This window comes from Salvelinus alpinus, chromosome 17 (genome assembly GCF_045679555.1).
Source record: "Salvelinus alpinus chromosome 17, SLU_Salpinus.1, whole genome shotgun sequence".
NCBI lineage: Eukaryota > Metazoa > Chordata > Actinopteri > Salmoniformes > Salmonidae > Salvelinus > Salvelinus alpinus.
In genome coordinates this window covers 24,943,000-24,956,731 of record NC_092102.1, presented here as the reverse complement: position 1 = coordinate 24,956,731, position 13,732 = coordinate 24,943,000, and the positions used below count along the sequence as shown (strand labels likewise).

Sequence of the window (13,732 nt, the reverse complement as noted above, 5' to 3'; positions counted from 1 at the left end):
TAAGCTCAGGACCCTGGGACTGAACACCTCCCTCCTAGACTCTCTGACGGGCCACCCACTAATTATTTCATCATTTTATCCAAATAGTTTAACCTGCTTTTTTTCAATAATCACTGATCTGGCGTTCAAGTCTGCCTATTAAAATGACCTTTTTGTTACCAATTTAACTAGAACCATGCATAACGCACATTTACTAATAATAACTAACTTCTTGTAGCAGGCATTGTAGAAAATTAACACAGGTTTCATAAACAATCTCTCAAGCACAAGCCCACATACTAGTGAGTAGCCAGCTAATCTTTATATTTCAAGTTTAGCCAAAGCCCAACTTGGATCTATTTGCTAACTAACAAGGCAGAACAGTTGAATTGTTATGAACACACCCTTCTGTCTGTCTCCAACTGTATGAACAGCATGTTGGCCTGTCCACTTTGTTCACATGTTGAAATCAAGTGGTCTACCTTATTTCTCAGACTGACAACGAGTTGCCAATTCCTTATATAATTGTGTTGTATGCTTATTGCACATTTATAAAACACAGACTAGACAGCTAGTTTAATGTTGTTTTTTTTACTAAAATGCTGCTAGTGGTATGTGGTACCGCACACTGAGCATACATTTTCCAGAATCAATACTCCCGTTTTGGTGGTGTCTGCTCTGTGCACAATTTGAGTAGTTGAGACATAAAAAGGTTAGAAAAGGTACTTCTCCTCTATTACAGTAAAATAATGTCTCAATGTGTTTCAGTGTCCATATGACCCATTCTGTTGGACCAAACCTCAAATGCAAATAGCAAGTTGAAACCGCTTGTCACAAAAACATCCATTTGAATTAACTGAATAAATTCGATATATCGCCCAGACCTAGTCCACACACCTACGCAGTCATGAATAAGGCACAACAACGCCTCTTCCCCCTCAGGAAACGGAAAATATTTTGTCATGGGCCCTCAGATCCTCAAAAAGTTCTACAGCTGCACTATTGAGAGCATCTTGACTGACTGCATCACTGCTTGGTATGGCAACTGCTTGGCATCTGCCTGCAAGGCGCTACAGAGGGTAGTGCATACGGCCCAGTACATCACTGGGGCTGAACTTCCTGCCATCCATGACCTCTATACCAGGCGGTGTTAGAGGAACGCCCTAAAAATGGTCAAAGACCCCAGCCACCAAAGTCATAGACTGTTCTCTCTGCTACCGCACGGCAAGTAGTACCGATGCAACCGGACTATCTGCATTGACCCTTTTCACAAACTCTTTTGACTCATCACATACGCTGCTGCTACTTTATTATCGATCCTGTTGTCTTGTCACGTTATCCCTCCCTATACAGTATGTACAGATCTACCTCAATTACCTCATACCCCTGAACATCGGACTCGGAACCAGCGGCGGCCGCTGATTGGATGAATACCCGGGGCACGAGGTGGTTGAAGTTGTCAACAAAGCAGCATGACAGAAATATGATGTCAATGTTTTCAAACTACCGGTAGTTTCTTTGAGAAGATATATAACGCGATGTGTGCATTTTAATAACAGCATAAACACCTATTTCACCTTTGAATGTCAAACACCAAATGACCACTGCTGCACATGCCGCCACTGTTTAGAACAGATTAGATTATACTATTCAGAACAAGCAGCCAGCTCACCAACAAACGAGTGCACCAGAGAACGATCGTCACTAGTTACCACAGCTACAAAGTCATAAAGACTTTCTACAATGTCCCTTCTTAAAATGTGATTTTATACATAACCTTACTTTCTACAATTTCCCTTCTTAAAATGTGATTTCATACATAACCTTAACCCTAACTTCTTAAAATGTGATTTTATACATAACCTTAACCCTAACATTAACCGCACTGCTAACCTTAAGCCTAACCCTAAGCTTATATGAAGACCAAAAAGCAAATTTTTGTTTTCATGAATTTTTACGATATAGCTATTTTGACTTTGTGGCTGTGGTTACTAGTAGACACCACGTTAGGTGGGCAAGTCAGGCAAGTCAGTTAAGAACAAATTCTTATTTACAATGACGGCATACCAGAAGGCAAAAGACCTCTTGTGGGGACGGGGGCTAGGATTTAAAAAAGAAATCAAATTAAAATATAGGACAAAACACATCACGACAAGAGAGACACCACAACACTACATAAAGAGAGACACCACAACACTACATAAAGAGAGACACCACAACACTACATAAAGAGAGACACCACAACACTACATAAAGAGAGACACCACAACACTACATAAAGAGAGACACCACAACACTACATAAAGAGAGACACCACAACACTACATAAAGAGAGACCTACAACATAGAATGGCAACATGGCATGGCAACATAGCATGGTAGTAACACATGAAAACACAGAATGGTAACAACACAACATGACAACAACATGGCAGCAGCACAACATGGTAGCAGCAAATAACATGGTACAAACATTATTGGTCACAGACAAAGGGAAAGAAGGTAGAAACAACAATAGATCACACGAAGCAGCCACAACTGTCAGTAAGAGTGTCCATGATTGAGTCTTTGAATTAAGAGATGGAGATAAAAGTTGTGTTTTTTGCAGCTCGTTCCAGTCGCTAGCTGCAGCGAACTGAAAAGAGGAGCGACCCAGGGATGTGTGTGCATTGGGGATCTTTAACAGAATGTGACTGGCAGAACGGGTGTTGTATGTGGCGGATGAGGGCTGAAGTAGATATCTCAGATAGGGGGGAGTGAGGCCTAAGAGGGTCTTATAAATAAGCATCAACCAGTGGGTCTTGCGACGGGTATACAGAGATGACCAGTTTACAGAGGAGTATAGAGTGCAGTGATGTGTCCTATAAGGAGCATTGGTGGAAAATCTGATGGCCGAATGGTAAAGAACATCTATCCGCTCGAGAGCACCCTTACCTGCCGATCTATAAATTATGTCTCCGTAATCTAGCATGGGTAGGATGGTCATCTGAATCAGGGTTAGTTTGGCAGCTGTGGGTGAAAGGGGAGAAATTACGAGTCTAGATTTAACCTTAGCCTGCAGCTTTGATATGTGCTGAGAGAAGGACAGTGTACCTTCTAGCCATACTCCCAAGTACTTGTATGAGGCGACTACCTCAAGCTCTAAACCCTCAGAGGTAGTAATCACACCTGTGGGGAGAGGGACATTCTTCTTACCAAACCACATGATCTTTGTTTTGGAGGTGTTCAGAACAAGGTTAAGGGCGGAGAAAACTTATTGGACACTAAGAAAGATTTGTTGTAGAGCGTTTAACACAAAATCCGGGGAGGGGCCAGCTGAGTATAAGCCTGTATCATCAGCATATAAATGGATGAGAGAGCTTCATACTGCTTGAGCTATGTTGTTGATGTAAATTGAGAAGAGCGTGGGGCCTAGGATCGAGCCTCGGGGTACTCCCTTGGTGACAGGAAGTGGCTTAGGCAGCAGATGTTCTGACTTTATACACTGCACTCTTTGAGAGCGGTAGTTAGCAAACCAGGCCAAAGACCCCTCAGAGACACCAATACTCCTTAGTTGTCCCACAAGAAAAGTCAATAAGTCAATAAAAAGTCAATAAAAATAGCAGCACAACATTGCTTAGAATCAAGGGCAATGGTGACATCATTTAGGACTTTTAAGGTTGCAGTGACACATCCATAACCTGTGCGGAAACCAGATTGCATACCAGAGAGAATACTATAAGCATCAAGAAAGCCAGTCATTTGATTATTGATAAGTTTTTCCAAAACTTTTGATAAACAGGGCTAAAGATAGAAATTGGCCTATAACAGTTAGGATCAGCTTGATCTCCCATTTAAATAAAGGACACACCGTGGCCGCCTTCCAAGCAATGGGAACCTCCCCAGAAAGGAGAGAGGTTAAAAAGGTCAGAGATAGGCTTGGCGATGATAGGGGCAGCAACCTTAAAGAAGAAAGGGCTTCTAAACCATCATGCAGACGCAATAAGTGAAAACACATTATCTAACGACGGATAATTAGCTAACATAATGTCACAAAGCAGTTAACTTTCCCTCTGAAATAACTTCATATTTCCAAGTTAGTCAGATATTAGTTTAGAAAGACATGAAATTGGCATGGAAGCTAACTAGCTAGCAAGCTACCTGCTTATCAAAGTTAGAATATTTTATTATTATTATTTTTTTTTATCCACTTTTTTCTCCCCAATTTCGTGGTATCCAATTGTTAGTAGTTACTGTCTTGTCTCATCGCTACAACTCCCGTACGGGCTCAGGAGAGACGAAGGTCGAGAGCCATGCGTCCTCCGAAACACAACCCAACCAAGCCGCACTGCTTCTTAACACAGCGCGCATCCAACCCGGAAGCCAGCCGCACCGGTGTGTCGGAGGAAACACAGTACACCTAGCGACCTGGTCAGCGCGCACTGCGCCCGGCCCGCCACAGGAGTCGCTAGTGCGAGATGAGACAAGGTTATCCCTACCGGCCAAACCCTCCCTAACCCGGACGACGCTAGGCCAATTGTGCGTCGCCCCATGGACCTCCTGGTCGCGGCCGGCTGCGACAGAGCCTGGGCTCAAACCAGAGTCTCTGGTGGCACAGCTAGCACTGCGATGCAGTGCCTTAGACCACTGCGCCACCCGAGAGGCCTAAAGTTAGATTTGACCCAAAAATCTGACCCAAAAACTATATAAAAATTACTATATCTGGCTAATTATTTTGATCATGCTTTGTGATACACCTGGTTTTATGTGTTTAGTCCACACAACATGTCACCCTGTCAACAGTAGAACCTGGTGAACAACATGGGGGGGAAACAAAATTGGCCATGCTTAATCTTTTTCGAAGGTTCTAGCTAGTGTATCCCGCTGTCCCACTCGTTGGATGTAGTTGACCGGTTTATCAGGTCCCAGTCTTCCGTGACTGTTATGATTGTTTATAAGTTCATTACAATTAGCTTTTTGCTTTAGCGCCATCTGTACCTGATAGAGCAGATCTAGTCTCATGTGCGGAAGTAGGACTTCTGGAACGAGAGACTCATTGGGGGAGGGAGACAGGAGCAGACCCAGAAGTTCTGCCTGAATGCACATTTGAGCACCCCAGGACGGTCCATTTACTTTGTGCTGTTAGAATTTATGCTGCAGTTTCCCCTGGCAAAACACTAGCTGGCAAAACAATCCAAGCAATGTTCGAATGGCCTACGCACCCACAGTGGCGAGCTGCTGCTGCTGCTGGCAGTCACTGAGGGGCAGAGTAGTAGGTAACTGTACAGCTCGTTTTGAACAACATATTTTTGAAACAGGAAAATGTACCACACTTTTATAAGCATTTAAAACATAGTCCATGAATGATATAATATATATATATATATAAGATTTTTTTTGACCAATCACAAGTTTTGTACTCTTTTTTTATTTTTTACCAATCACACCCCTAACGCCATAATGGGCGGGCCGCCGGTACTGTTAACTTGTGTATATAGCCAAGTTATCGTTACTCATTGTGTATTTATTCCTGGTGTTATTATTTTTCTATTATTAAAAAAAAAATCTCTGCATTGTTGGGAAGGAAGCATTTCACTGTAAGTCTACACCTGTTTACGAAGCATGTGATAATACAATTTGATTTGATTTACTGGGATGAGTGATGCTAGCACTCTTATCTCTCCCAGTTAGCACAGCAGCCCTGTAGCAGAGGAGCAACGTGTCGTTGCATACAGATTTATCCTCTCCTGATGGCCTGATTTATCTTTGTGTCTGTATAATCGGATGGTCTGGGACTGGGAGGGAGAGAGCTTCCCAAGACACCCTCATGGTTGGCCTTTCCTTGGATGCCATGGTAAGGCTGCCTAACCCTGGCACTGGGGTGGAGGTTATGGTTGGCCTTTCCTTGGATGCCATGGTAAGGCTGCCTAACCCTGGCACTGGGGTGGGGGTTATGGTTGGCCTTTCCTTGATTGACATGGTAAGGCTGCCTAACCCTGGCACTGGGGTGGGGGTTATGGTTGGCCTTTCCTTGATTGACATGGTAAGGCTGCCTAACCCTGGCACTGGGGTGGAGGTTATGGTTGGCCTTTCCTTGGATGCCATGGTAAGGCTGCCTAACCCTGGCACTGGGGTGGGGGTTATGGTTGGCCTTTCCTTGATTGACATGGTAAGGCTGCCTAACCCTGGCACTAGGGTGGGGGTTATGGTTGGCCTTTCCTTGATTGACATGGTAAGGCTGCCTAACCCTGGCACTAGGGTGGGGGTTATGGTTGGCCTTTCCTTGATTGACATGGTAAGGCTGCCTAACCCTGGCACTAGGGTGGGGGTTATGGTTGGCCTTTCCTTGATTGACATGGTAAGGCTGCCTAACCCTGGCACTAGGGTGGGAGTTATGGTTGGCCTTTCCTTGGATGCCATGGTAAGGCTGCCTAACCCTGGCACTGGGGTGGGGGTTATGGTTGGCCTTTCCTTGGATGCCATGGTAAGGCTGCCTAACCCTGGCACTGGGGTGGGGGTTATGGTTGGCCTTTCCTTGGATGCCATGGTAAGGCTGCCTAACCCTGGCACTGGGGTGGGGGTTATGGTTGGCTGGCATGCTAAAGACAGGGGCGCTTGAACTGAGAACATACAGTGCCTTCAGAAAGTATACATACCACTTGATTCATTCCACATTTAGTTGTGTTACAGCCTGAATTCTAAATGGAATAAATATTAATTTTTTCACCCATCTACACATAATGACAAAGTGAAAACATGCTGTTTAGAAATGTTTGCAAACGTATTGAAAATGAAATACAGAAATATGTAATTTACATAGGTATTCACACCGCTGAGTAAACACATGTTAGAATCACCTTTGGCAGCGATTACAGCTGTGAGTTTTTCTGGGTGAGTATCTAAGAGTTTTGCACACCTGGATTGTACAATATTTGCTCATTATTATTTTCAGCATTCTTCAAGCTCTGTCAAATTGGTTGTTGATCATTGCTAGACAACCATTTTCAAGTCTTGCCATATATTCTCTAGCAGATTTCATTCAAAACTGCCACTCAGGAACATTCACTGTCTTCTTGGTAAGCAACTCCAGAGTAGATTTGGCCTTGTGTTTTAGGTTATTGTCCTGATGAAAGTTGAATTCATCTCCCAGTGTCTGGTGGAAAGCAGACTGAACCAGGCTGTCCTCTAGGATTTTGCCTGTGCTTAGCTCTATTCGTTTATTTTTTATCCTGAAAAACTCCCTAGTCCTTGCCGATGACAAGCATACCCATAACATGATGCAGCCACCACCATGCTTGAAAACATGAAGAGTGGTAATCAGTGATGTGTTGTATTGGATTTGCCCCAAACATAACACCTTGTATTCAGAACAAAGTTAATTGTTTTGACACATTTTTTGCAGTATTACTTTAGTGCCTTGTTGCAAACAAGCATGCATGTTTTGGAATATTTTTATTCTGTACAGGCTTCCTTCTTTTCACTCTGTCAGTTAGGTTAGTATTGTGGAGTAACTACAATGTTGTTGATCAGTTTGATCCTCAGTTTGTTCCTATCACAGCCAATAAACTCAGTAACTGGTTTAAAGTCACCATTGGCCTCATGGTGAAATCCCTGACCGGAGTTAGGATGGACGCCTGTATCTTTGTAATGACTGGGTGTATTGATACACCATCAAAAGTGTAATTAATAACTTCACCATGCTCAAAGGGCTTTGAATGTCTGCTTTTCTTTCCCCCCATCTACCAGTAGGTGCCCATCTTTGAGAGACATTGGAAAACCTCCCTGGTCTTTGTGGTTGAATCGATGTTTGAAATTCACTGCTCAACTGAGGGACATTACAGATAATTGTATGTATGGGGTACAGAGATGAGGTAGTCATTCAGAAATCATGTTAAACACTATTTTTGCACACATAATGAGTCTATGCAACTTATTTTGTGACTTGTTAAACACATTTTTACTCCTGAACTTAGTTAGGCTTGACATAACAAAGTGGTTGAAAATTTATAGACTCAAGATATTTCAGCTTTCATTTTTTATTAATTTGTAAAAATGTTGAAAAACATATTTCCTCTTTGACAATATGGGGCTATTATGTGTAGGCCAGTGACAAAAAAAACTAAATTAAATCCATTTTAAATTCAGGCTGTAACAACACAATTTTGAAAAAGTCAAGGGGTGTGAATGCTTTCTGAAGGCGCTGTATAACCGGTGAGCATATGGTCTTGAAACGTTCTAACACTATCCATGCCATGGGGGATGTGGGATGCACTGGAGAAATACCAACCATGATGAGGTTTAGAGCCAGACAATAGACCTGAAAACAATGGAGCAGCTTTGGCACAGAGGAAAGTCTTTGAACCATCAGACAGTGTCAAAGAGAATAACAAGTCATCCGACCTGCAATCCCCGACCAAAGTGATCAGCGTTGATACATAATAATAAACAGAATTATGCACTCAGTGTGAGGAGAGAGGAATGGACCAGGGCATTCTCTCATCCCTTCTCTGTTTGTTATTGGAGGCTATTTTCCCTCAAATGTTCTCCCTGGCCCAGACCAAGGGGCCAGGGTTTCGGTCTAGAAGTACGGTTTCGACTGCTCCTACAGTTTTGCTTCGGTACTGCAGTTTAACTGACATCTGGCCCAGAAAGACAGTTTCTATAGACGGCCACATAGAGAAATTGAAACATCCATTCAATTATTCAAATAATTTGTCGCTGGGGCAGATTCTTTCTCCATCACTCACAGCCGAAGATATCAACATTTTATATTCATCCAATGTCTGACATGTTTTCTGATGACGTGATGGCGTCGTCGCTGCACACGCTGCTCCCTGTGCGCACTAACTGCTGGTGCGCATGAGATGTTGGTCCGTATAAACCGGATGCAACCCGGATATAGACGGTTCATGAATCGGCGTGTGCGAACGTGAGTAGATTACCTTGAAAACAACGGGCAGACATATTGAACGCAGTTTCCAGTTCTTACTATACCTCAGTGGCCCAGACAATGAACACACATTTGGTGGGAGTCTTGTTTATACACAGAGCAAAGGAATGCTGTTATGCATCCCAATGCTTCTCCTTCACAGCCCTAGAAGACGTGACACAGCTCCACACACCACCAAAGGCTTTACTGGTGGTGGCTCTGGTTAGTTCATTGCCGCTGCTATTTTGCTATTTTATGTATTTTGAGGACATGCTGAAAAGCTCATTAGCAATGCTAAAACTGTTGTCTTTATGGACACAATACACAGCTTTGCAAATGAGCCCGCAGCTGGCAAGAAAGGTGACCCGTAACTTTCGGACTTTAAGTACTTCAGTACAATGGACTGGCCGTAAACTGGAAAGGAGGAGGAGTTTGAGTGATCTAATAAAATCAGCAGCCGGCCCCTTGGGGCCATTTTGGAATAGCTCCCTTCAAGATGGCGGCGGCCATGATGCCCATATCAAGCTGTCATTAGTAGAGACAATATTACGGCTGTCATTACAGCGCATGACAAGCAGGCAGCAACCTACCACTCTAGTCATCTGTCTGTCAGTGTACTGATCTGCAGGCTGAAACTGTGTGTGTTTGAACTGCAGCTTCTCTCAGCTGACTTCATCATGAATCTATCAGCAATATGTTCCAACTGAAAGTGACAAAACATGTCGGAATCCATGACAGATAGTTCAAATGGTGGTCAAGACCCTCATTATGGGTGTAAATGTCTTTGTGTAAAATCATCTCTGATCTCTGATCATCAATACAGCAATACAGTCCAAGGTCATTCTAACGATCTGGAGAGGCTGTCTGGCTGTATAAAATCATCCTTATATCCCCATGACATGCCCTTGATCGATCACAAGCACCAGAGCAGATGGTAATAAAGGACAATCATGTACTGTATCTCATTTACATATCATGCATAGTCTTATATAGTGACTCAGTCATGGTGGGCAGAAGAGAGACATCAAGTATACAGTCTGACCAGCCTTACTCTGCCTGCCTGCCTGTCTGTCTGTCATACGCCTCTGTGTGCATCTCTCTCCTGCCCCCTCGCTCCCTCCCTCTCCCTCCCTCTCCCTCCCTCTCTCCCTCTCCCTCCCTCTCTCCCTCTCTCCCTGTCTCCCTGTCTCCCTCTCCCTCCCTGTCTCCCTGTCTCCCTCTCTCCCTCGCTCCCTCTCCCTCCCTCTCCCTCCCTCTCTCCCTCTCCCTCTCCCTCCCTCTCCCTGTCTCCCTCTCTCCATCTGTCCCTGTTTCTATTGCATTTGTTCCAATAGATATTCCAGAGCTGTGTTGGCGCATCCTGTGCGTGCTTTAAGCCACTGTGGTTTCGGAGAGGTGACATGAATTGCTTGTATGTGGTGTTAGTGAGGCCGAGGGGCTTCTGATTTGAGGGGGATTGTTATCGAGCACAATTGAATAACAGAAGGTGAGGACAGGGCTACCTCTTAAATTGCAACCTATTCCTTACATAGTGCACTACTTTTGACCACTACTTATGGACATCATAGGAAATAGGGTGCCATTTCAGACGCAGTCCAGGTGGATAGTGTACGAGCTGGACGAAGGCAGTCGGCAGTGTGTGTGTCGATGGAGGAGCCTCGTCGGAGGGAGGGAGAAAGGGAGGGAGCGTAATCCTTTCATCTGCGCCAGTCAGGCATGCTGCCGTCGTTACCTCAGTAGATTGCCCCCAGCCTGCCATTAGAATAGCCACGGTTATTACCATTAATACAAGCTAGAGAGCTGTCTGCTCACTGTCTGCCAAGCACCAATCACAGAGAGAAGACGCCCCCACTACTCCACTCTCTTCTCCTCTCCACGGCCGTGGTAGGCTAGAGAGAGAGAGGGAGGAAGAGAGGGGGAGGGAGAGAGGGGGTGGAGGGGAGAGAAAAAGAAACATACAGAGAGAGAACACCCCACCCATGTCCACGACACAGAGCCAGGCCCAGGGAGACGAGAGCTGCTTCAAGGCACTGTTAAACCCTGGTTTAGAAAAATACTTCTATCTCACACCAATAATTTAACCTCACATCTATCTGTCGTTGTGCATTGCTAGCCTGGCCCTAGCAGAGGAACACATATTAGGGACACTATATAGGATTGCAACATGAGAAATGGCAGACTGACACTACCAAATCAAATCAAAATTAAATTAAATTGTATTGGTTGCGTACACAAATTTGCAGATGTTATCGCAGATGCAGCGAAATGCTTATGTTTCTAACAGTGCAGTAATACCTAGCAATAAAAAAGAGACATATAATAAATATGAAGAAATATCAGAACGAGCAATGTCATAGACTGGAAAAATAATGTATACTGTATTTATACTGTACATATAATGATGTGTTCTATATGTAAACATTATCAAAGTGACCCATGTTCAATGTTCAAGCCACGGGAGCCCTCAGGAGATTCCTGTGTTCGGTGTATTTCCCCTGGCCTGTGAGAGGAAGAGAGGATGCCCGGCTGCCTTTATGCCTAGCCTGGGTGATTAGGGCATCAAACATGCATGCTCACACTCCCCCTCCCTGTGCCGACCTTCCCTCTGCCCCAGCCCCGGCTCCAACCCCAGCCTGCAGCCTCCAGGCCAGGAGTCCCGTGAGGACAGGGGTGACATGCTAGGCCACAGATGACAGCCTCAGGACAATATAAATCAATTAGAGCCAGAAGAGCGGGAAGACTCCCAGCAAACAGAGTGACGGCCCGCACATCCCACACACCGGCCTAATGATGTGGCAACACACAGCTAAGGTGGACAGGGGAGAGGGCTGCATTCGCATCCATAAAGAGACAGGAGGAGAGAGAGGGGGGGGAAAGGGCGGATAGAGGGAGGGTCAGAGGAAGAAAAAAGACAGACATCTCCACAGATATGTCTGCGATCTGAAATGGCCTATGAGGTTAGCTGCTTCCGCTGTGACTCAGTTGATTGACTTGAGTTATTTGGATAGAGTTCTAACTCCAATGTTGTGGACGTGTGAGTCAGTGAGTGTGTCTAATTGAGATCTAGCTGGGATGGGTAGGCCCCCACAGACGGCAGCTCTCAGGAGGACTGAATGTCTGCTCTCTCTACTCCCTACCCTCCACCTCCCTAACTGCAGCACATATGCTCCAGTCCCCAGGGACAGACCAGAAGGAGCCTCTCTCTCTCACACACACTGGATTTAGGAAGATAGAAACGGAAGCATCACCCAGAAAGAGGTGCTTTACCTAAATACATCCACTTCATCATCACAATAACTATCATTCATTCACACACAGTGAAAGTTGGACTTACTGAGTTGATGCAGGCTAGTTCCTTGTTGAGCAGCCAGGGCAATGACAGTTTCCCCTCTCCTCTGTAGCAGGACTGGATACGCTCCTTGATCTTCTCCTTGATGCGGCGCAGGGTGAACAGGCACAGGGCTGATTCCTTGGGGGGCTTGGCCCGGTTCTTCTGGCCCTGGGCGAACACCGTGAACAGCACCTCCTCCTGCTCTGAGATGCCCAGCGAGCGCGCCAGCTTGGTCCCGGGTCGGCTGAGGTAGGCGTCCTGCACCAGACGGTACTCCACCCCGTCCTTGGTGCAGCCGATGGGGAACTCCACGTAGGAGTAGAACTTGGGGTCGTCCACGCAGAGACGGACGATCTTAGAGGTGAAGAACTGCTCCCCGCTGGCGTCGGGCGAGGTGAGCTGGGTATCCAGCTGCAGGGTCAGATAGTAGACAAACTGTTCGCTGCTGAAGCCGTAGATGTAGTAGATGTCGAAGGCGGGGAACTTGGAGAGCGTGTCCGAGGGGATCTTGAGCTGCGAGGAGACAAACTCGTCCTGATAGACGAAGCTGAACATGTCGGCGTTCTCCTCGTTGGCCATCAGCTTGCGGCTGGAGAGCGTGGGGAAGTACTCTGACTTGCCGTCAATGGGTGTGCCCACAAACAGCTTGCCAGCCCCTCCCCCGCCCCCGGCCGCGTCTCCACCGATGACTACCCCAGACATGGTGCCAGCCTCGGCCACGCTGGACAGGTAGTGCTCCTTACGGTGGTGCGGCTCACCCAGCTTGAACAGGTCGTCCAACCGAAGGAACTGGCAGATGCCTTGGGAGGTGCTGCCGCAGGCGATCAGGCGGTTCTGACCGTAGTCCAGCAGCAGCAGCTTGTTGACGTTACTGGTCTGGGCCAGTTCATGGGGGCAGGACTGGACGCCAGGAGGGGGGTAACACTTCTCATTGTCCACCACAGGGCCTGTCACGTGGTTGCGGAGCTTGGTCAGGTTGCTGGACAGCTTGAAGATCCAGTTGACGGCTCCCAGGTACACCTCACCTGTCTTGTTGTGGACCACCAGGTGTGTGAGCCCCCCCTCTGGAGGGGAGAATGTCCTGAGGTCGCTGGGAATGGTGGCTAACACCCCCGACAACAGGAGGAGGAAGGGTAGGAAAGGGCCTCCCAGGGCTGGGGTGGGGTGGCAGATCATGTTGGGCTCTGGTAGGTGAGGAGAGGTTCCTGAGTGTGTACGTGTTGTTCTTCCTCTACTGAAGCTGTGGCTGTCCTACACCAGGCTGAAGGAAGGAAGGGAGGGGATGGTGGTGTAGCTCTGGCCTGGCGTCCTCTGGGCTCTGTGTCTCTGCTCTGTCGTCTATAACATCGTCCCCAGAGCCTCGGCCGCCAGCCCTGCGAACAGAAGGGAAAAAACACATTAGGAGACAGAACCAGGGAACGCTCTCTCCATATCGATTGGCTAGGGTTTTAAAAGCTCTGCCAGCCACACAGAGCGGTGACGGCAAAAACTAGTCATAATACATAAACATTCAT

At 46.2% G+C, this 13,732-nt stretch overlaps 1 protein-coding gene across 2 annotated transcripts in view; it reads right to left on the bottom strand.

The window, feature by feature from the left end:
• LOC139542580 (plexin-A1-like) overlaps positions 1-13,732 on the bottom strand; it is a 326,765-nt gene that overhangs the window by 268,445 nt on the left and 44,588 nt on the right. For both annotated transcript variants that reach the window (XM_071348188.1, XM_071348189.1), the window contains exon 2: positions 12,222-13,591. In XM_071348188.1, the coding sequence (XP_071204289.1) occupies positions 12,222-13,394 (1,173 nt within the window). In that variant the 5' untranslated portion in view covers positions 13,395-13,591. The remainder of the gene's footprint in view (positions 1-12,221; positions 13,592-13,732) is intronic.